The 22,780-nt window shown below is 34.7% G+C and overlaps 4 protein-coding genes across 4 annotated transcripts; 2 read left to right on the plus strand and 2 right to left on the minus strand.

Moving 5' to 3' along the window:
* The first annotated feature begins 481 nt into the window (after positions 1 to 481).
* LOC110685755 lies at positions 482 to 4,842 on the plus strand. The gene is made up of 3 exons (XM_021862275.1): positions 482 to 1,307; positions 2,030 to 2,217; positions 3,860 to 4,842. The coding sequence occupies exons 1-3, from the start codon at positions 680 to 682 to the stop codon at positions 4,604 to 4,606; spliced, it is 1,563 nt and encodes a 520-aa protein (XP_021717967.1). The 5' UTR covers positions 482 to 679; the 3' UTR covers positions 4,607 to 4,842.
* A 157-nt stretch (positions 4,843 to 4,999) lies between these two features.
* On the minus strand, positions 5,000 to 9,545 carry LOC110685756 (ACT domain-containing protein ACR1-like). The gene is made up of 7 exons (XM_021862276.1): positions 8,512 to 9,545; positions 8,346 to 8,391; positions 6,982 to 7,096; positions 6,770 to 6,837; positions 5,977 to 6,639; positions 5,617 to 5,721; positions 5,000 to 5,520 (listed from the first exon to the last, which is right to left on the minus strand). Exons 1-7 carry the CDS (start codon positions 8,586 to 8,588, stop codon positions 5,161 to 5,163), a joined length of 1,434 nt encoding a protein of 477 aa, XP_021717968.1. The 5' UTR covers positions 8,589 to 9,545; the 3' UTR covers positions 5,000 to 5,160.
* A 5,445-nt stretch (positions 9,546 to 14,990) lies between these two features.
* Positions 14,991 to 18,176, plus strand: LOC110685757 (protein PHLOEM PROTEIN 2-LIKE A10-like). Its single transcript, XM_021862277.1, has 2 exons — positions 14,991 to 16,638; positions 17,065 to 18,176. The coding sequence occupies exon 1, from the start codon at positions 15,288 to 15,290 to the stop codon at positions 16,632 to 16,634; it is 1,347 nt and encodes a 448-aa protein (XP_021717969.1). The 5' UTR covers positions 14,991 to 15,287; the 3' UTR covers positions 16,635 to 16,638; positions 17,065 to 18,176.
* A 2,264-nt stretch (positions 18,177 to 20,440) lies between these two features.
* On the minus strand, positions 20,441 to 22,033 carry LOC110685758 (basic leucine zipper 34-like). Its single transcript, XM_021862278.1, has one exon. The coding sequence runs from the start codon at positions 21,912 to 21,914 to the stop codon at positions 20,871 to 20,873; it is 1,044 nt and encodes a 347-aa protein (XP_021717970.1). The 5' UTR covers positions 21,915 to 22,033; the 3' UTR covers positions 20,441 to 20,870.
* Positions 22,034 to 22,780: the final 747 nt, after the last annotated feature.

Raw genomic sequence — 22,780 nt, forward strand, 5'->3', positions numbered from 1 at the left:
TCTACAGTTGTTTTTTTGGCTGTTTAAACTGGTTATAGTCTAATTTCTTCATAATTAGATTATTTTTAACCCTTTATCTGTAATTTAATTCAAGCTTGTTGACTCTTCTTTACTGTGCTCTCTTCATCTATGAGGTTCTTCTTCTCAATTTTTTGAGTTTTCAATTCTAATTCATGAATGAGATATACCAGATTTTTAATAATTTAGGAAGGTAATTCAGAATCATATAAATTTAAGTAATGTCATCAAATTTACGTTTAAAACATCAAAAACTAATTGTTTACTTCAGATGATCAATAACACAAATATATTTACATTCAAAACTTCAGAGTAGCACCAAAAAAAAATTCCAAAGTAACAATAAGTTTGGACAAAATATTACCTCAATTTCAAATTATTTACTACGTACAATGATTTGACATAAAACATAAATAGTAAAAAACATCTCATCGTTACAAATAATTTTAAACGGAGGTTTTACGGAGTATGCAGTAGTTAGAAGACAAAAATAAGACAAGGTACTGCATTCCGGTTAAACAAATGAGGTAACCCGAAGTTGTTGCGATAATCCATCCCTTTTCAGTTAATCATCAACTGACGGTGCTAATTCTATCTCATCCTTCCCTTCTCTTTCACACACACTCTCCTTCCTCCTTTTTCTCTCATCCTCTGTAAAGCCATGTCATGGCTAACCTCCATCGCCAACTCTCTCAAGCTCGACGACTACGAAGAAGAAGATGATGCAACCACCACAAATTCCAGAGAAAATCAACCATTTCGACCTCAAAACCCTAACAATGGCGACGATCAACAAATCAACACTCGTAATACAGACTCCGCCGATTCATCCTCGCCGTCCGATCATCAAACCACCACTCCTCGAGGCGTCAAAGACGATCTCTCCGAGTTTTCCAAAACCCTAACTCGTCAACTTTGGGGCGTCGCCTCATTTCTCGCTCCTCCTCCTCCTTCTCAGATCTCTGATCGCGATCCGCAAATTGATGATTACGATCCCGATACCGGTGATCTTGCTGGAATTACTGGGATTCGTAACGATTTGTCGGAGATTGGCGGGAGATTTCGGTCCGGAATTTCGAAGTTATCGACTAATAAGGCGGTTTCTGAGTTTTCGAAGATCGCTTCGAATATACTGCAGTTTGCTTCGGAGGAGGATTTGTCGATTGAGGATTATGCTAAGCGAGGCGTTGTTGGTGCGACTGAAGAGGTTGTTGCGTTTGCTAGGGATGTTGCTATGCATCCTGAGACTTGGATTGATTTTCCTTTGCCTGATGATGATGAAGATGAAGGTACATTGAGTTATGCTTTCGTTTTCATTACGATATTGCTTACAAATTGCGGAATTGACAAATGTCAATTGTGTTATATTTTGGTTATGAAATTGATTTTTTTCAATGATGAATTGTGGATATACTTGTTATCAGAATACTAGTGCTATAGATGATTGAACAACTTGCTGATTAATATTGAATGTCATTTCATTCAATGATAGGCCTTGTTGCGAAGGACTATACTTTAGATGATTTATTAAATCTGTCGAGAAGAAGGTGTTATGCTAAAATTTGGCTATTGTTTCTGATTTTCTGGAAGGAGTGTATTATTGTTCTATTGAGAGTGGTTATCTAGAAGAAGTTGTTTCTAATGTGTGGAAGAATCGATTGTTTGAAAGTAATGTACTCACATTTGTTGCTCTATACTATTTAGTCTCATGCTCTCATTCTATGAAAAGTCGCATCTCTATTTTTCCCCAAGAGATCACGCTATGAGGATGAAGTAACCTGAATTGTCGAGTTCTATATTCAGAGCAAAAGCAACATTTTATCCTTTTTTTTTTTAGTTTTTTCCGTTCAGTATTTTGCTGCCCTGTTTCTACCTTTGTTCTACGTAATTTGCTTTACGGAAGGTTTGGGGTTTAGATTTCTAATGTTTTTTCTTTCTAGTTTGGGGTTAATTTTAATGTTTATTCTTTCTAGTGTATCTTGCAATTCATGATGTTTCCTCCTATTTTCAGATTTTGACTTGTCAGATGCTCAGCAAGAACATGCATTGGCTGTTGAACGTCTTGCACCTGAACTGGCTGCCCTTAGAACCGAACTTTGCTTGGGCTACATGAATGAAGGCTCTTTTTGGAAAATCTATTTTGTGCTCGTGCACCCTAGACTAAGCCGACAAGATGCTGAAATCTTGGCTACACCACAGGTAGGTTGTTATTTTTGTCATCAAATTCTTTAATAAGCTGCTGAGCTATTTACAATTTAACTGCAAGTCTGTGCATTATATGATTGTGAGCAATGGTGTTGATTCTTGAAATCAAATGCATTGAAATAAGGGCTTTAGGAAGCCAATTAGCCAGTTTGGGTATCTGCAGTCTAATCTAGTTATCTCGTGTTTGGTATTTAGTGAAGCATAAGTAATAATAGAATATGTAGGAACCTTAGACATGCTGACAATTGTCGTTTTTGATAGTGGAACAAGTTATGTGAACTGAAGACAAAGAAAGGGGGTTTTTAATCTAACTGATATTGAAACAAGAATATCATCTTATTGTATGGATTTTATATGTCTTAATTCTTATGGATCTTGGCTATCTTGCCTATTAGTATTTACAGGATCAAAACCATTTGGCCATTTGTACATCAATTAGGCATTGAGGGAGAGCCTGAGATCATTAAGTAGGGACAGGGAGTATTGGAGAAGGAGTTTGAGATCGAAGCCATGGTGTTTGGAAGTCTTGGGGCCAAAATTGTTGGAATGACTTGAGAAAATGAAGTTATTCATTATAAAGTTGTTCAAGAGGTAGCAATAGTGATTTAAACTGTTTGAAAAGGTAGTAATCTTCAACAATTTTTATGCTATGTAGAAAAAATAGTGACAGCTTATTTTATTAATTAGGTAGTAATTCACACACTTTTAGATAAATAAAGACAGGGAGACCCATCTTGGAGAGTGGTGGAAAGTCCACAGCTCTGTGTTAAATAAGGACAAATTTCTTCCCTACTTATCATGCGACTTTGGTAACGGAAGTATGCTTCTTAAGCCATTTTGAAGGCCAAAATTGAACTATTGATTTGATTATTTAAAAAATATGGGCAATGACATGCAAGCTGCAAAGTGTTTACAGAGACTTTTCCGTACCTGCAGTGAAATGTCAACAAAAAAGGCATCCCATGCCCGTGATTGCCTTATGTTTATACAGATCAGTATGGTATTGTCCAGATGTATTCCCTCGATAAAAGCCATTTTTCATTCCCAGCAGACCAAATCTAGCAAAATTGTGAACATCTCTAGGGCTGAATTGGAGAGAACACTTGTCTTTGCAAAGGTTACAACTTACAAGGGATATAGGATATGTGACTAATTGCCTATGAGAGCCCTTAAATATTCCTTTGTGAACCACTTACCCCTAGGAGGAATTTATTGAATGTTTGAGATTTTTTCTAAGTGAGTCCTGCTGCTCTATGTGCTAGATTTTGTCTTAATTTACATTCTTTGTATTGTTTCAAGCTATGAAAGATTATCTCATATGGTACTTGCCGTTGGATTTAATTTTTTTAATTTTATTTGGCATATTCCAGATACATAGCACAATTTTATCTTATTGAGATATTAAGGCTTTGGTGGTAGTGATTATTGTTTGAATACTGTTTATCTGTTGCATGCGTTGGAATAGTTTGCTTTGTTTCATCCGCTTTTGGTTGTTGTCTCTTGATTGAAAGTTCTATCTTTCCTATTGATTTTTTTGGAACACCAAGTTGATTCCATTAGTTGAACTCTTCATTACACTTTCCTTCACAGACTACTGTGTGTTACTGTCATACTGATCTTCACCCTGTTTCTGCAGATTATGAGAGCCAGAGCAATGCTAACCCAAGAACTCCATACCCCTGGTAAATCAAGTTCATATGACTCCAAAAGTGGCAAGGAGTCTGTTAATGCCACTGAGCTGTCACATGAAGAGCATCTATCTGTTCCAGTTGCTGATACGACTGAGTACATCCCAGTTGAAATATCAGCTGTTGATCCAGCCTCATCTGCGGTAGAAGATGTTGAAATAGATAAACATCCGATTACTAGCACTGAAATTCCAGTTATAGACAAGGCAGTTGTTGGTGAAGTTAATAAAAAGACCATAGACAGTGAGGAACCAACATCCAACACCAACAAAAGTAATGTTGATGTTGCTGAGGAAGTTTCAAAGAAGCAAATGGACATCAATAAGCCTACACCAGCTATTTCCAAAAGCATAGATCAGAAAGATGAAGAGGACGTTGATGATTGGCTGAAAGAAGATAGTACTGAAGGAGGTTCATTCAAGGGAACATCCTATCAAGTCGGAAACGACGATGATGTATCATTTAGTGACCTTGAGGAAGATGATGATGTTCCCACAAGCTATAAGAAATCTGGGAATGAAAATTCTTTTGCTAAAGAATCTAGTGATTGGATTCAGCTAAGCAGCCGATCATCTGATTCTTCCAAGGATAGTAATGCAAAGAGTGTAAATCGTTCTGGATCAAACACCGCGAATGCTCATAAGAACAAGGAATCTAATGACTGGCTAGATGTTGAAGATATTGATGATGCTTGATGTCAGTTACAATTCCATATTTTTATGGGTACTGTACTAGTGTGTACTATCCCTCCTTTTTAGTTGTCTGGTTTACTTGGTTTCCATGACTGTCTTATGTAAATATAATGTATTCTTAATTCACGAATTAGTTCTAATGGAATAATTTTCAACAGCTGTAAGAAATTGTCAATATGAATGCCGCTTGTATATCATAGCTCTCTCAGCCTGTCTCATCTACAGTTATTATTATCGAATTTATGTACCCGTTGCTCAAGAAAAATTAGCTAATAGATACTTGATTCTCAGTCAGCTCACTCCCTGGTGTATCATAGTAGCACAGACTATACCTTAAGTACGAGGTAAGAATTCACGGAGAGAAACTAATGCCAGTCAGTCGGTCGCATATAGCTGTTAAAAACTTTATGATGTATAATCTATTTGCATTATGTACAGGTTAACCAGAGAGGAGAAAATCCTCATATACTACTGTTACACTTACACCTTCCTAATAAGCAGAACCTATACTTGTTTATTTACAATTTACATGAGACTCTGGCTTGAGAGAACTTTCTTTATGACCAGATGGGTCCAAAATTGCCTGATATCCTCTCTAGTCGAGACCATAGAAAGCTACCAAGAGATAGTAAACTTGGCTTATCGTCCTTTACATTCGTGTTATTGTAGTTTCTGTTTTTGTTGGGTGATTTATCATGCAGCACAATTGTTCCACCAATCTCTTTTTCCATTGCTTCCACCATTTCTTTGCTTATCTTGAGCCCAGAAGCATCTGTAACATAAAATGTCCCGGTCGCCTTTTCACCTCTGGTGCCAATCTCAGCTCTTGTTACGGATAGCCCATTCTCCCGGAAAACCCTTGTTACATCTGACAGAAGTCCTGTTCTATCCTTGGCAGTAATATCTAACTTCAAGCCCTACATAAGAGAATCACATTCAATGTTAGTTACGTTTTTTAGACCAGTAATCATGTTCATTTGAGAAAAATGGAGGGAACTGATAGTCAGTCATACCTGTGTGCCTCTCCTTTCCACTGCAGCAATCAAGCATTGACTTACTTTGCGCCTCTCTTTTTCAGTGTTCAGTGTACATCCATCTTTGCGGCGTACATAATATTCCTGAGATGAGCACGCATGCATAGGTTAACATTCTCTTAAGTCCTGTGCAAGTATTCAAAAAGAACAGATAATGGGTACGCATTCACACCAATTTTCCGAAAAACTCAACAAGTAGGTTTTAAACACAATTCTAAGAGCAGAAGCTAAAGTTGATCCGAAAAATGGGCCTCAAATTGGACAAGATACTAGAGGTGACCTAAAACTGATAGACCGATGCAAAAAAAAATGACCAAGTATGCAGGAGAAGAGATTCACCTGAACTGCAATGGAGGAGTTGGAAGAAATGGCAGCATGAAACACCATGTACTGCATGTCAGTTAGAGCACAGACTGTGTCGAATAGCAACTTGGGACGATCTCTACATCTTATATTTACCACAGAATACCCCTTCTCTTTACAAGTATCTATTGATACATGATTACATTCACAGCTCATCTCACGAAGCCTCTCATACTTCATGCCTTTACCATCACATACACTACCCCCACAATTACAGCAAGTCGTGTAGTCCTCGTCAGCCAACATGAGTTGGTGGAGTCTCCTTTCGGTGTGGGTCTGAGTGGCAGCAGGGATTGTCCATCTCACGGTCTGTTTTTCACCGTTCTTATGATGAGCCTCCACGACAGACTGCAATTGTTCTTGTATATGAGAAAGGCGTTTCTGATCAGTGATTGGTCTGCCCATCTCCTGGTCATCCACGTAGATGATGCAAGCACCCCGGTGTTTATGGGTCCATGCAACACCAGCGCTGACATGACACCCCAGCTCAGCGAGCACAGCTGACACTTCAGACAGTAAGCCAGGCTGATCTGTCATAGTCATCTCCAAGGCTGTGTGCTCCATTACCACATGTCGAGGTCTCACCTCCCTCCCAGGGCATACTTGCTCCTCTTCTGAATTTCTCTTGGTACATACAGCCTTCAAAATTTCAACCACAGTTTATGTTACTCAAACTCTTCATTTTCCCTCGAGTACTCGTGACATAAACGTTAGAAATAACAGTAATATGTGAAATGTTAAAGAATAGTGTTGAGGAAAAAGAAAGGACCTTCTGAATGTACTGAATAAGAGCTTCATCAGTAATCTTGTTGCCAAATTGATCCGTCACGTGGAAAACTGAAAATCATGCAATAAAATTAAACCCACATGGATTAGCTCCAGAATCAATTTTTATTTTTATTCAGCTAGTGATCTTGTCTGGTTATTTATGGTCATAAAGTAGAAAGAGATAACGAAATTGACGTGAAATATAATACTAACCGTCCATAAACCATCCACCATCAGAGCAAATGTATGATTTGGAGATATAAAGGTCAAGATCAGTTAAGATTTGAACAACTTCTAGCAGAATCCCATGCTTGTTTGCACTATCAACCTGTGTTTCACAAAAAGCAATTAACTAAACACAACCTTATTCATATGATTCCCATCACAAGTAAATTTATACAATTGCTTTCAACATCCAACAAATAGTGACTACTTAATTTCTTATCCACACGTCCCCGGCCCATTACCTAACTTATACCTGAAGTCACATAAATCAGTTCAATCCAAACTAAGACTGACCAAACTTGAAAATTAATGTAACCAATATTGATTGAATTAGTAAGATAATGAACCTGATTATTCCCAATTTGATTAGTACTGAACTAACCTGAAACCAAACTGAATAACTCGACATACACTCCAACACGATCTAGACCCATTTGCCACCACTATCTAATTCCTTCGTCTAGGAAAGATTCTCTACTTCAATAATTCTAAAATGCAATCTAGTTTTTAGGAAGTTGTCATTTACAATGGTTTACTCGATTGTAATCCGTACAATCTGGAACATTTAGTCGTATACTATTAGCTATCATTCAATGATGACAAGGATTCCTTGTTCTATCAGCTCATGGTATTAAGAATTAATTAATCATTGTGATAATAATGACAACCTTCTTGCCGTCGTGGACTTCACTATATTTCTATATCCCTATAAATAATACTTGCACTAAATTAATAATCCAAGTAAAAATGTATGATGTTCAAGAAATAAATCATCCAGCGTTAACAGAATTTGACCCCAATAATTAGGAACAGTCTATTATTTTAAATAACACAATCAACATTTTATTTGAATGATATCTTAGTGGAACGGAAGAGTATGATGTATAAATAAATCGGCTAATTAGTCAATCACAAAGTAGTTGAAAATTCCATAGTGGTCGTACAAACCTTCACGACTTTACCACATTTAAATTATCGATTTATCTAGCTAAGATACTCGAAAACTTCAGCCACCAATCCATTCTACTACTATACTATACCAAATTATCACAACTAGCGTTTGATAAAGTAACACCACAAAGCTAATATAATGTGGTGTTTATTATTACAACTATAACTTAGATGAGGATTTCATAATTAATAGTTGAATACATTCAATAATTTAAATGGAATCTGACGTATGGTATCTCTTTTTGGTGGTTTCCAACTCTATTAATGGATACTATATAGAATCCATAATCATAGACCCACCAATTGGAATTTAATCAAGAACCATAATTAGATTAACAAATGCATATATTTCTAAAAATAAAAATCAAATAAAAATAGGCGGTGGCTCAAGAATGTCCAACCTTGATAAGGGTGCAATTTTTACAAGCATCGTTGTCAATACAAACCCTACAAAATCAAACCCACAAATTAAAAAACAGAATTTAAGTTTGAAAATTTAGAAACTTTAATCACAATTAATCTGCTAATAAATTTAGAAGCTTTAAAAAAAAAGCAAAAAAAAAAAACCTTGGAGGGTTGATACGTTCGATCAAAGATTCGAACGCTGGATTGTAGTAAGGCCTGTAATAGCAATATTGTTCCATTGATTTCTGACGCTTTTTATATTTCCTCTGTTTTTTTTCTTTCTTTATATAGTTTAGTTAAAAATTTCCCAGTAAACTATTTACTTCCAATTCAATTAAATCAAAACCCAGGAATTAAAAATGAAAAAGATGAAATCTTTAATGGGTTTGAATGAAAATGCAATGAGTTTGAAAAGAAGGTTAATAATGGAAGAAAAACAGAGTTGTAGGAAAAGAGGTGATTGATGACATAAAATTGAGAAGAGAGAGAAAGAAAGGAGGATGGATTTGTTGTAGCAAAAGGTCTGATATTGTTGGGAGATGGGAAGAAGAAAACAGAGGTTGAGAGGAGAGAGAAAATAAAAGGCAGGTGGAAGGAGAGATGTGGTTTATATATAGGAGTATACCATTATTTTTTTCTTAAGATTTGGATTTCCGAGAGTGAAGGGGAATCCAGTCAACTATGAAACGGCAAGTTGACCAAATTGGTGTGAAAAAAAAAAACCTTGTGCAATAGTTTGGTAAAAAAAATCACAGTCCACATTTGAGTAAATAAAAATATCCCCGACGTCATTTAGGCCAATAAATTGACAAAAGTTGACGGAAGTCAACGCGTATAGTTCAAACCTCATTTTGAAATTTATCTTTTTTCATAATTTATTTTTCACCCCCATTAACTCTCAACTCATTTGTTAATCTTCTAAAATAATAATAATAAAAATAAAAAACCATTCTTTTCGTTAATGGCCTCCCTTTTCCCCTCAGTCTCGTAGAATACCAAGTGTGAGGAAAGCCTTTCCATCTACATTGAAGTGATGACAAAAAAAAAAAAAAAAAAATCAATTTAAAGCACAAAGTCACCAAATAGTTGAAAACCCACAAAATTACTTTTACAATGAAGAAAGGTGAGTCTTTCTGGATTATTGTTATTACTTGCATGTGCAATCTAATTGATAAGTTAATTTCATACTTCCAAGTTCCAACCATTATTTTCAATTTAATTGAATAATTAAAGTGCAAATGGCAGTTTAGGTTGTGTATTTAATTTGAAATATTATATGTTAAAATTGTTTTTTAGGATTTTAGTTTTTATATGTTGCTAAAGTTAAAGAATTATAAATATAAAATTACCAAAGTCTTAGTAAACATTGTATGTATTTTTCAAAAAAAAAAGAAAAGGTGTTGATTCTATTTTTATGTCATGACATGTTGATGAGTGGTGCTGATACTTGTTGATACTACTTGTCGTATTTTCTTATGTAGATGCATAATGATAGATATGAGGTTGCTAGTACAGATGAATTTTTGTCAAATCTTAATCAACCTCCAAAAACAGTAGCAAAATTGACTCCGAGAGAGGGTAAGAAGCAATCAACATCTCTACACTCTAATGAGATTAATCCAAAAAATGTTGCCCCTGTACGTCATTGTCTTGAGCTACAACATGTCCCACCTCCAGTTTCACCTATTTTTGAAGATGATATCACATCATCTTTTGATGATGACTCGGTTGAGGATGAAAATTATAAAATTGATCCTAGAGAACTGAAGGAGATTGTTGGAACAACAAGTGTGTAGTGTGTGAATTTTGTGAAAAAACTCAAAGTCCCACATTGGTGGGAAATGAGAGTTTTACTCTCTTTATAATATAGAGAGTGGGCTAAAGGGGTGTGGCCCTTGGGCTACCCACATTTTGTGGAGAGGGAGGACCTATATGGTAAACCATATATCACACACGCGCGCGCCGAACCGGGCCGGGCTAGGTCGGGTTTGGGTTATTAAACAAACTTAATTTTTGTTACCGGTTTGATTAATATTCAGTTACAAAACGTTTTACTGTTTTGGTTTACATTTTTTCCGTTACATTGCTTGATTCTCGTTGCTGTTTTACTGCTAAACGTTGCACCGTTACACTGATTTAACGCCTTGATTCTTGCTTAACGGATACACTAATTGCAGTAAACGTTGCTAATCTTTCTCCCGTTTTCATGCTTAAGCTGTTACGTATCTTTACCTATAAAAGAACGGTTCCAGCTTTGTTTTTAAATACACGAAAAAAATACAGAAAACCACTTTGCAAAATATATTTTCTCTTCCTCTCAAAACAGTCGAGCAGTTTCTTTCTGATTTTCTGGTGTTCCGTTGTCCAGTGGTTCGGTGCAAAACCGCCGGTATTTTATACTTGTGAAAGACTGTTTTATCCTGGGGGCATCTGGTTTGGTACGAGCTGCTTGCACAAGTTTGAGGCAGTGCCGCGAATGTTCTAAAGAGAGCGACATAGTCCGCGACTCAGTCTTATTCTCGGTAACATTATTCTTACTATTTTATTTGTGCAATTCCGTTTATAACAGAGACATATGTAAAGGAAGGACAATGTAGCAAAACTAGTAAGGCAAAAAAGGCTGGTGGAACACAACCAAGTGAACACTTGAACCAGGAAAATGAGGAGGGTGGAGAAGATGTAAATGAGGAATATCATTATGATTCTGAGGATTCAATTCTATGGGATGATATTCTAGGTAAGGAGTTAGTATATGATGATGATGAAATGATTGCAATTAGAGGAGAAGTGCTTGAAACGAGAAGGGTTCAATTAGCCTCTAAATGGCCTGATAATGATACCCCGATGATTTATAACTTTGAGGATATTAATCCACAAGTTGAAGGGGTTAATGAAACAATCGGTGATGAGAACATACAAGCTACAAATGAACGTGGACATTTGACAGGAGAAAATGGGAAGTGGCCAACCTACTGGACAACCTTTGAAGGGGATATGAATCAGATCAAAGAGATTCAGATTCACTATCATTTTCTGAAGACGAAGATAAGAATGATACTCATGTTCAAAAGAGAAGAAAGAAGGTTGTTTATCCAACATTCAATGAGAAGATAGACAAGAAAGAAGGTTGTTTGTTGGACTGAGATTCGCTTCAAGAGATATTTTTAACGAAGCTATTCTTACATAAATTCAACAACACAAAGACTTGGTTTACCTTAAAAATAATAAAAGGTTTATCAGTGTAGGTTGTACAAATTGTAGGTGGGAAATCACCTCCAGCCCTGACCTTGAAGACCATACAGGATGGCGAATCAAGTCAATGCAACCAGTTCATGAATGGTGCACAAGGACTTTTGAAAACAGGCTTATAACTATGGATTGGTTAGCTAAGGAATATTTAGACAAAATACTGAGAAATCCTCTTATTAAGGCTGACATGAGAGCAAGATATGACATTGTTGTTGGCATAAGACAATGTCAAAGAGCGAAAGGAATAGCTCTAAATGCTGTGCAAAGTTTAATGAATAAACAATATGGTATTTTAAAGCCATACCTGAATGAATTGGTGAAATCAAATCCACTTGCGTTTAGAAAACTATTGAAGGTGAACCTGGACAGCCAAAACAGTTTCTCAGGTTTTGTTTGTGTTTCGGTGCATTGAAGAAGAGCTTCATAGAGACTTGTAGACCTGTTATCGGAGTCGATGGATGTTTTCTAAAGCATGTTTGTGGGGGACAATTACTATGTGCAGTTGGGAGGGATGGAAATAACCATATGTTTCCCATTGGATGGGCGGTAGTTGAGAGGGAAACTACCAGCAGTTGGGACTGGTTCTTGAAGCTAATTTCTCAGGACTTAAAAATGGAAGAAGGTGACAGTTGGACGATAATTTCTGACCAACAAAAGGTATGTCAATTAAACCTTTTTCAGTTGCATTTTTTTTATGGAAACATAAGATTTATAACTTAAACTCATTTACAGGGGGGCTGGTGAATGCAATACACAACATTTGGCCGAATATCGAACATAGACAATGTGCGAGGCACATATACACTAATTGGAGGAAGAAGCATAAGGGGAAGCAACTGGAGAAACAATTTTGGAAATGTGTCAAATCAACAAGCTCTAGTGAGTACGAAACTCAGTTGGCTAAATTGAAGTTAATGTTAAAACAAGCACATTTGGATTTTGAAGCAAGAAATCCTGAAACGTTTTGCAAGTCCAAATTCAAAACTCATTCTTCTTGTGATGTAGCTGACAATAATATGGCAGGAACCTTTAATAGTTTAATTCTATTAGCTAGGTATAATAAACCCGTAGTAACTATGCTAGAGGATATTAGGCTTGCACTAAACGGCGTATAATAATTATTACATGATGGAAGGATGCAATGCACGGTTTTTTCGATTTTTAATTATTTGATTTATTATATTTAATAATTTCAGACAAAATTACATAAGTTTAATATATTTTTTTTACTATAATTTATAAAGAATTTATTAAATATAAATAAATTATAAATATGATATTTTTTCCGTTATATAAAATCTTTAGTGTGAAATGATAAATTTTTAATAATTTAAATCCTAAATCATTATTCATTGTTTTACCCTATCTTTTATTTCGGTACATCAATGGATAAATTGAACCGTGAAATGTTAGCCAAACTGAAATTGATATAAATTAATTATTTACATTTATATAAAATAAATCATTATATTTACCAATAAATGAAAATTTGTTGCGATATAAAATCAAATCTATGCATTGGAATTTTTTCATCACCTCCAACAATAACTAAACCCATCCATATATTAAGTATACAACATCTAATCATATGCCATTACATAAACAAATAACCGTTAAATATCTTAAATAAATACAAAGTAACTAATAATTACAAATATAAATTTAAACATAAGATTTTAAAAATTAACCGGACATTGATGACCAAAAACTAATACAAAATTACTAACACAAAATTCGCTTGATGGAGTTTTGTATTGATACGAAATTTTATTTAAGTCGTATGATGTGTTAGATATGCATGTAAAAAATATTTAGTAAATAAAACATAAACATATAATCGTTGAGTATCCCAAATTAATAAGTGTAAATAATAATTAGAAATACTAATTGAAACATAGGATTTTAAAAATTAAGTTAAAAATTACCCAGCCATTGATGACCAAAAATTAACACGAAATTACTGACACAAAATTCGCTTGATGGGGTTTTTTATTGATACGAAATTTTGTTTGTGTCGTATGATGTGTCAATGTATAATGGTAGGTATCACAAATTTTAATTTAATTATAATTAACGAACAATTTGTATTTCTTATCATAAATACTATCAAAATTTATCTTATAATGATAAATATCAAACTTTATTATAAACGTATATCATTTAAATATTTTTTTTGGATTTCTTATACCCGTAATATTGAATTAATAAATTTATCTTTTCCTATATTGTTACTTTATTTTTTTCATTAAAATAATTTAATTCGTGGATTATAATTTACGTGGCATTAAAATTTAGATATATCAAATCTAATTCCTTACTTATATCTAGGTGGCGACATAATTTTTTAATTCAAAAATAAAATACATATATTTCTTCTTATTGGTCGAAATAAGTATATTTCTTATATGGCGCGGCGAATGCTCTCCAAAAATGACTACTTTTTATATATATATATATATAAAGATTTTTTTTTTGTTTTTTTTTTGGGAAAGTCATCATCAGTTGTTTAATTATCACAATTTCCAGATTTTGGAGCACCGCAGAAAATATGTACAAGTACGGAGTAGAAATTATAGACATTCAAAAAAAAAAAAAAAAGATTTTGTTAAGAAATAAAACAGATCTTGTATCAGACATTCAGACGCAATCCACTAGCATCACTGCATCAAATACTATCCACCTACAAAAATATACAATATACAGTACAATGTATTTTGATATTTCAGTTTTTTAAAGTATAATACGAAGTATTTTTGTTTTTTGAAATAAAGTATAGTTAATATGAGATTGAAATAATAAAATGTAGTATAAGGGCGTATTTGACGGTAGCTTTTGAGTAGATTTTAGGTAGCCTTTAGTGGTGGAAGTAGCTTTTATCAAAAGTTAAAAATATTAGCTTTTGAAGTTAACGGTAGTTGTTGAAAATTTAATCTATAATTTTAGGAAAAAAATATATTGATTTTTATATATAACAACTAGTCAACCCGTACTTTAACGAACACTCGTATCTAAATTAACTATCTTCACATGTAATAGTTTGTTGATAGCGAACAGCTACCTTCACAGCTATATTTTGCCGAACACACCATAAGTGACTTGGTAAGAGAAAAATAATAAAATGTTTGTGAAAATGGGGTTAGTAAGAGAGATAATTAATAAAATAACAATAGGTGTTTAGAGCATCTACAATGGTTAGTGACAAGAGATGTAGCTTTGGCTTACCATTAGAGAGAGTTAATCAATTTTTAAAGCTAAGAGGCTACTTCTCCTATTGCTATATGATTTTGGGATGAAATCTCCTTTAAACTTGTGAAGTGGATGCTGTCTCACCAAATAAAAAAGGGATGAAATATTACTCCGTATTATTTTAACTCCTTATACGAGTATTATTATTTCCGTGTATTTGTCAGAGCTTAGAATTTAGGAAATTTGGTTTAGCTGAGAGAGGTTTCGCCTTCTTTTCCACACAACCCCAAGACGACTCTGCAAACTTTCCATTAATCCTGTACCGCATTTTCTGCTCATTTTCCCTCTTTCTTTCCAGGTTTTACCCCTTCTATCCCTTTTAGTTTGTTTAATTGTTGCAATTTGACAGTTTCAAGATTATGATGATTTCACTATTAACAATAATCCGCTAGAAATTATCAACAATAATCCCGAAACCCTGGTTTTATTTTTGATTTGTTTGAATGGATTTGCTATTGGTGAATAAGGGTTTTGAATTCACGCGTAAAAAGAAGAAATGGGTTCTTCTTTTAGCAGCTTTTGGGGTAACTGGGTATGGTGCTTATAGGGTTTATAATTCTCCATCTGTTGCTAGAAAAAGGAAGAAATTTGTGAAATTATGTAGTGCCCTTGTTTCTATCATTGTTGCTGTTTCTGATTCTGCTGAGACTATTGGGATTCTTTCTAAAGATTTAAGGGAATTTCTTCAGTCAGATTCTGATGATATTCCCAATAGTTTGAAGCAGATCTCAAAATTAGCCCAATCAGATGATTTCTCTGATTCTGTTGTTAGGATTACTGCTGCTTTGACAAGGGGGGTTTTTAGGGGTTATCAGGCAGAATATACCACTAATGATACTTCTAAGGGTGAATCAAATTCGGGTTTTTATGACCGATTTATGGATAAACTGTTATCGGAATCTGGCTCTGGGTTTGCTTCTGTGGTTATTGGTAGTTTTGCCAGAAATTTGGTGACTGCATTCTATTCAATTGATGAAGAGTCTGCTAGAGAATTGAATTCGGGTGTGAAGAAAAATGCTGATGGTTCGGTGTTAAATGAGGCACCGTTGCCTAGATGGGTCGATGCAATGTGTAGTGATCGTTGCAGGGATCTCTTTGGTGAATGCATAGAGAAGTTTGTTAGCACTGCTGTGGCGGTTTATCTTGACAAAACTATGAATGTTAACACCTATGATGAGTTGTTTGCTGGATTGACGAATCCAAAGCATAATAAACAAGTGAGAGATTTGTTGGTGACGGTATGCAATGGTTCGATTGAAACCTTGGTTAAGACATCTCACCAGGTTCTAACAAGTCCAGAATCTGGTGAAAAAGTGGGGTCTGATTCTTCTTCTTCTTCTGTATCTCGGTTTGTTGTGACACGCTCCAATTCAGATGTGGTGTCGAAGACTTTATGTTCTATGATTGATGATGCCCATAATGTGATCAGTGTTAAACAGAATGAACTTGGACGAGGAAAGTTTAATGATTCAAAGGAAAGTAGGAAGTCATCTAGTGGTAGTTGGATGTCAACAATGTCTTCAACCTTGGCTGAGCCGAGCAATAGAAAACTTGTCCTTGATGTTACTGGCAGAGTGACATTTGAGACTGTGAGATCATTCCTGGAGTTTTTGCTTGGGAGGTTGTTTTCCAGCGTGAAAAGAAGTGTCCGTGCTGTGAATAGTGCTATCATCGACACTGGTCATCATGTTGTGAGATATGTTACGGCAAAATCTTATATTGTTGCTACTATATGTATCTCACTGTGCTTACATATACTGGGCGGCCCTTGGCAATTGATGCCTGCTTGAGTTAGTAAGTCTCTTCCTTGTCAATTAAAATTCCTCGTAGCATATGCCTCTATTGTACTTTGTAACGTTTTTCATTTGATTATTTCCAAGTTCATGAATGTTTTATTCTACCTTGGTAACAAAACATTATTGTCAGTATTTTCCAGTGTGCTATATGTTTAACTGACCTTGATGTAAATCTTGATGTATATATGAGCTATAAATTCTGGAAATTTGTGTAGTACTTTTTGTAAAACTTTTTACTTTTGATTTGCAATTGATATAAGATTCTCATTTGTGCATTATATCTACAAGACTGTAATCTCGGTATCATTTTATTATGTTCAATATTATAGCATTCTATTGGTATAATGTATAAATAATTCTCTCTATATGGCGGGGTTTGAATTTTACTCCGAGGTATCGAATCCTAATGTCATTGGATTTCCAGGTTGGGTTATGAATATGCCTCCAAAGGTTGAACAGATATTTGTCCCCAAATGCCTAAATCTGACAATCCTACTTGAAGTTTGCGGTTGAATTGTGCAAGCAGTCTAGCTTGATCCACCTGAACTCACTCAATTTGTGTGATGCTCGCTCATTCAAGAATAAGCAGAAAATTGATGATGCTGAAGCCCCTGCTTTGAAATCCTACATTTTTTGGATTCTCCTAAGCTCTTTTGTGTCAAAACCAGCCTTCAGTCTTTGTGTATTGCTGTCTTAGTGCACTGCTTTAATTTTTTAGAAGTTTAGCATGAGTTATTAGAGTGGAATGTTTCAAATGGAGTACCACAACAAACACGGTAAGGCATATGTAAAAAACTACATAACATTAGGCTTACAAGGCACGAGTCAGCAGAGTATGGATGACATTGGTGGTTGACTAGGAATTTCTCAAAGAACACTGTCCCTGTAGTTTTAGAAATTGGGCTGATTCCCTCCACCACAGTATCAGCTTTTGACTCCAGAATGCTTTGGATTGCAGAATGTCTCCTTTTGAGGACCTGAGAAACTGAATATACGTTCACAATTCTTTCTCCTATCTCCATGACTGAGAAGCAAAATATGATCAAACTACGAACATAGCAAGGGGGGATTTGCTGATGACATTGACTTGCTGATAATGGTTGAGCATGGCAGATAGGTTACATGGTTTTCTATTGCTTGGCAAAAGCTGTGCAATGGAAGCAGGATTAAGCATTAGAATTACTTAAAAGTGTCACGGTTGCAGAAACTGAAGCAAAACTCCTAGCAAAGTTAGTGGACACTGGACAGCATCTTAGCATAGCTAAATTTTTAGCTAAAGTATGGCTGATAAGTGTTCAATGTATCACCACTCGAATTAATAGATGTGAGAAATGTGATCTGATTCATTGAAGTCTAACTGGTCAAATCTTTCTTTTTTGTCCACTAAGTTTTACATTACTTGTAACAGGCAGTAAATATATAGGCATATAAAACCTGTAGATGCCAGAATTATGTGCTTGTAGTTTCGAATATTTGGATAGAACTTCTGAATATCATCCTGTTGTTGAGATTTGAATCGAGATTGTCATTTGTCCATCTTATATGCAGTATTGGTAATTTGGTATAGCTGTTTTTATAGAGCATATTCAGCTCATTTCCGTTCATATGTTTGAGAGTTTGCCAGGGAAAAACCACCTTGGGAAGACTTCGTGGACGAGGCACGAATGTGTGCCTTGCAATCCGTTAATTCTATCATTATACTTCGTGGCATAACGTACAGCTCTAAAGATAGTGGTGCTTGAGCTTGACCATATGCAATTAGCCAATTATGCAGGGTTGTGGCCTTGTGGGTTCAACAAGTGAAAGTGGATTGGACTTCAGCAGTTCAATTGTGTTTATTTGCTTTTTTTTTTTGGTCTCATTCTGAAAGTGGGCTGGTGTTTTCTCATATTTCCTGGCCTTTAGCATGTTTACGTTATTGTTGTTATTTTGTTTAGTGTGCTAACCTAAAACCCATCCTACCGGCCCAAGTTTCAGATATTCCAACACATTCAACACAATGTATTTTCAAAGAGCATTATATCACCGGGTCAGCGGGTTGTGCATAAAACTGGACAAGTCGTATCGTACTGTGCTATGCCAATCTTCTATCATTAAGAATGTAAGATTCACAGTCTCTAACTTATACGTTATATTGTGTCGAATCATGTCTTGCTAGTGACCCCTTAAATAATTTTAAGAAATGTACCCCACAAAGCCATAAACAGTTGGGTAGTACATTGTATATGTTTTTTTTTTTTGTATGCTGAGACAGAATTAATAGCAAACGAGTGCGTCCATCATAAACACGTTTCAAATTTTGCTGATTATAAAAGAAAATTAGAAAAAGGAACTTTGAAAGTTTGAAACACTATTAATATCATGAAAAAGGCTCTTTTGTTATTGCACATCAATAGCCGCCGGAAAATTGGCCTCTAGCAACTTTATCTAGGAGAAACCGTTGCTTCCGTGACCAAAATCACCTCTTTAAAAGTGCAGCATACTATTTTGTGGATAAAGGTACAAGTTGTTGGTTGTTGAAAATTTTATCCATGATAGTTACTTTTTTTTTTTTTTTTTTTTTTTTTTGAAGGAATGATAGTTACTCTGGTTGATTGTTAATAGTATCCTATTTTTTCATTCAACTTATAATAAAGTGCTAGTGTGCTACAAATCATACGTGGGCAGAATACAAGGCTACCTAATTCAATTCATAAAGATTATACTTTTATTTGATTTTGAAATCAAATGACCCTTTTTGACGAAATTGATATTATATACGGAGTAGTAGATTTTCAAATAATTTATTCAACTGCATTTCTACATAACATTAGGTCTTCCATCTCCTTAGGACTAGGCCACTAATTAACAATGGGGCATGCATGATCCTCATCTACCTTGATGCAATGCTAATATTCGATACTCCATATACAAACTCAGATGTATTCCCTTCATTCTTTAAAGATTATTTATTTCTTTTATATCACTTTATAAAATTTGAATTAATACTGTCATTCTAAAAAATTGATTTGAATAATTGAGTGAATAGCAACGAATTCTTTTCAATTTATTTCAATTACTTACGGTGTATCATTTATACTTGTCTAAATTAAATAAAGTTGTGTCACATACAATGATATAAGTACACCATAACTTCTTATATTTGTCTTTAATAACAAAATGTATGGTAGGAAATATGGTATAGAGAAATTGTGGTGATCGACCATATGATTTATAATAAATAAATTAGGTAAACATAAGTAAACTAAAAATAAAATTAGGGCAATTTTCTTACACCACTTGATGCACCAAATTATTGTTACTTATGAAGTAAAAAAAAGGGGTAAACACAAAATTGGATGAATATCATGTAAGCAATAGTCTTTAATTATTAAATTGGGACAGTAGTCAACCAATCATTGGGCCTTAGATACTTTGCTTTCTGACCGACCATATCAATGGTGGGGGCCTAATCTTCATTTTACCACTTTATTGCATGGTGCATCACTTTTTTCTTATATGTCGTCTTTAAAAGTTTATAATATTAATTCAATGATCATTAAATTTCACATATTCAATTCCATCCCTCTTATATATAGCTCCTCACATATGTGAAGGAGTATAATGTCCTTTCCCCTCTTCAAAAGAGATGTTGGATTAATCCGATTATAAATAAACGAGCTATTTTTTCGGTTTACTTCTAATTAGTAAGTCGCATGTGATTGGTCATTTTTTACTCGAAAAGATATGTAACAAGTAGTTAAGTGGGTATAGTAATTGAATAAAGCTAAGCATATGAAGTAAAAAAGCATTAGCACGCGAGACCAAAAGTTTTTGCTAATTATAAACCAAACACCAACTTTAATTCATCTTTACAAGAGAACAATTCCATATTTGGAGTAACAAATAAAAAACCGCACCCCGCCCAATCAAATAATAATAATAATAATATAAGATCATCCGAAAAACTACACTAATCTCTTAAAATCTACATAGATTGAGAGAATATATAGATCGATCAAACATCTAATTCATAATATATAGCTGCCTCGTATAATTAATCACCCTTGTTTGTCCAATTTTATTTATTAGTACGGGCGTTCATCATATATCTATATATATATATATATATATATATATATATATTATTTATTAATTTATATATCGATATAGATGATTTGCGTAGCCTTAATAGTGGAGGATTTTTTTTTTGTATGTACTTAATTATAGTGAAGTAATATAATACGCTGATTAATTAATTATTTGATTCGATATATTTGCATGGTCGTGCATTAAGTTGCTGGCCGTTGAGAACGAACATTGTTGTTGTTGAAGTTGCTGAAGTTTCCAAATATTGCTGAGATGCATTAATTTCCTTTGGAGTATGAATGATTCGGCTTTGAGCCGTTCATTTTCTCTCCTTACAAGTTGAATTTGATGGGTCATTAACCGCAGATGGTTCGACCGCTCCCGAGTTTGGATTTTAAGTTCGTTCGCATTGTTCCTTAGATTTTCTAGGTGTTTTTGTTTCCGCATCCGGGACCGTCTTGCTGATTCCCGGTTCGATAGCATCCGCTTGCGCTTTCGTTCATCAATGTTGCTCTCAGCTTTGACCGGATCATCGAGACACGTACGTCGATTTGGGTTCTGGTTTGGATCATCGGAACCTGAACCTGAACTTGAGTTGACAGGGTTTGAGTTTTGGTTTGGTTGATCCTGATCAGGGCTCAATTCTTCATAACTAGGGGATCTTTGGTTTGGACGTTCTGAACCTAAATCGGTACCAACATGGTAAGGACCTAGGTCAAGTTCGTCAAAAGGAGGTGATTGTTGGGTTGGGCTTTCAAAATCGGCATGGTATTGACTTAAGTTAAGTTGGTCAAAACAAGTTGTATTTGTGCTTTGACTTTCTGAGCCTAAGTCTGAACTAATATGGCAACTACCTAGATTTGTATTATCAAAACTAGGCAATAAATTGTTTGAAAATTCCGAACCTAAGCCTGATCCAGTATGGTAACAACTTAGGTTTGGATGTTCCGAACCTAAGTCTGATCCGACATGGTAACAACTTAGGTTAGGACGTTCCGAAGTTAGACCAAAACCGGCATGGTAACAGCTTAGGTTGGACTTATTATTACTAGACTTGGGTTTATTTGAATCAGTAGGTTTATGAAGAGTGGAAGTAAAAAAAGATTCGAGATTATCCCACGGGGTGAAACCGCCGTTAAAGACAAACAAGGGGTTACTACTACTATTGCTAAAGACGGGTTCAGAGGGGAGAACGGTGGACATCATGGCTGAGAAATAGCTTATAGGTAGGGGGTAGAATGAAAGAAGAGGAAAAGGGGAGAAAGGAATTGTAAGGGAGGATTATTTATGGGCGAAGCCAAGCACCCAAAAAAGCTAAAGTTTTGATCGTGGGTTCCACAATGTGAGGAAAAATAAAGGGCAATTTGGTCATAAGATTACTTTTGAATCAAGTGGCACTTAGAGGCTAAAAGTGGGGCCGGTCATAAATCACAATTACCATCTGCTTTAATTAGCTTACTCATGAAGGAACGGGTAAAGTGGGCCATTAATTTTTCACGTGTCGGAAAATGATTGGTTACTCGTGTGAGAAGCCAAATAGCTTGGAAAATTGCTTACCAATTTACGATAAATATATTTCATTTGTATTAACTCGTCGGCTTGTTACGGCTAGCATTAGCCATTTTATGACTAACAATAAAAGCTTATGGCTCGGCTTGGCTCTGGCTCCTTAGCTTTTAGATAATTAGTTTTTATCATCAATCATTTGGCTTCTTAGCTTTTGCACTATTTTGTTTTTTAAAAAATGATGCCCTCATTTTGGGCTTTTTAAAAATTTTATTTTATTTTATTTATTTTTTTTTTTTTTTTTTGTAATGCTATATGTAGTTATAAGGGTTATAAATAAGCATACACTATCTTTTCTTTTTTGTATAAGTTTAGAAATGCATTTCAAAATTACGCGTAAATCAGTGTAATTAATGAATATATTTCATTAATATTTTCCTCTTTTAGCTCCTTATAGCATTTTCCTTGTTTTTTTTTATTACATGCTATAAAATTTTATACTAATGTCACGAATCACGATTGATTGATTGCTGAAATTTTTGATATAATGAATTTAACGTAAATGC

Source organism: Chenopodium quinoa, unplaced genomic scaffold (genome assembly GCF_001683475.1).
Source record: "Chenopodium quinoa cultivar QQ74 unplaced genomic scaffold, ASM168347v1, whole genome shotgun sequence".
Taxonomy (NCBI): domain Eukaryota; kingdom Viridiplantae; phylum Streptophyta; class Magnoliopsida; order Caryophyllales; family Amaranthaceae; genus Chenopodium; species Chenopodium quinoa.

Bases quoted from the DNA above. Each gene is read 5' to 3' on its own strand.
- LOC110685755 (XM_021862275.1), top strand. From the start codon at position 680: ATGTCATGGCTAACCTCCATCGCCAACTCTCTCAAGCTCGACGACTAC. The intron at 1,308-2,029 runs GTACATTGAGTT...TCCTATTTTCAG, and splicing joins TGATGATGATGAAGATGAAG to ATTTTGACTTGTCAGATGCT. The intron at 2,218-3,859 runs GTAGGTTGTTAT...CTGTTTCTGCAG, and splicing joins AAATCTTGGCTACACCACAG to ATTATGAGAGCCAGAGCAAT.
- LOC110685756 (XM_021862276.1), bottom strand. From the start codon at position 8,588: ATGGAACAATATTGCTATTACAGGCCTTACTACAATCCAGCGTTCGAA. The intron at 6,838-6,981 runs GTTAGTATTATA...CATGATTTTCAG, and splicing joins TGGTGGATGGTTTATGGACG to TTTTCCACGTGACGGATCAA. The intron at 5,722-5,976 runs GTGAATCTCTTC...TGCTCATCTCAG, and splicing joins ACTCCTCCATTGCAGTTCAG to GAATATTATGTACGCCGCAA.
- LOC110685757 (XM_021862277.1), top strand. From the start codon at position 15,288: ATGGATTTGCTATTGGTGAATAAGGGTTTTGAATTCACGCGTAAAAAG.
- LOC110685758 (XM_021862278.1), bottom strand. From the start codon at position 21,914: ATGATGTCCACCGTTCTCCCCTCTGAACCCGTCTTTAGCAATAGTAGT.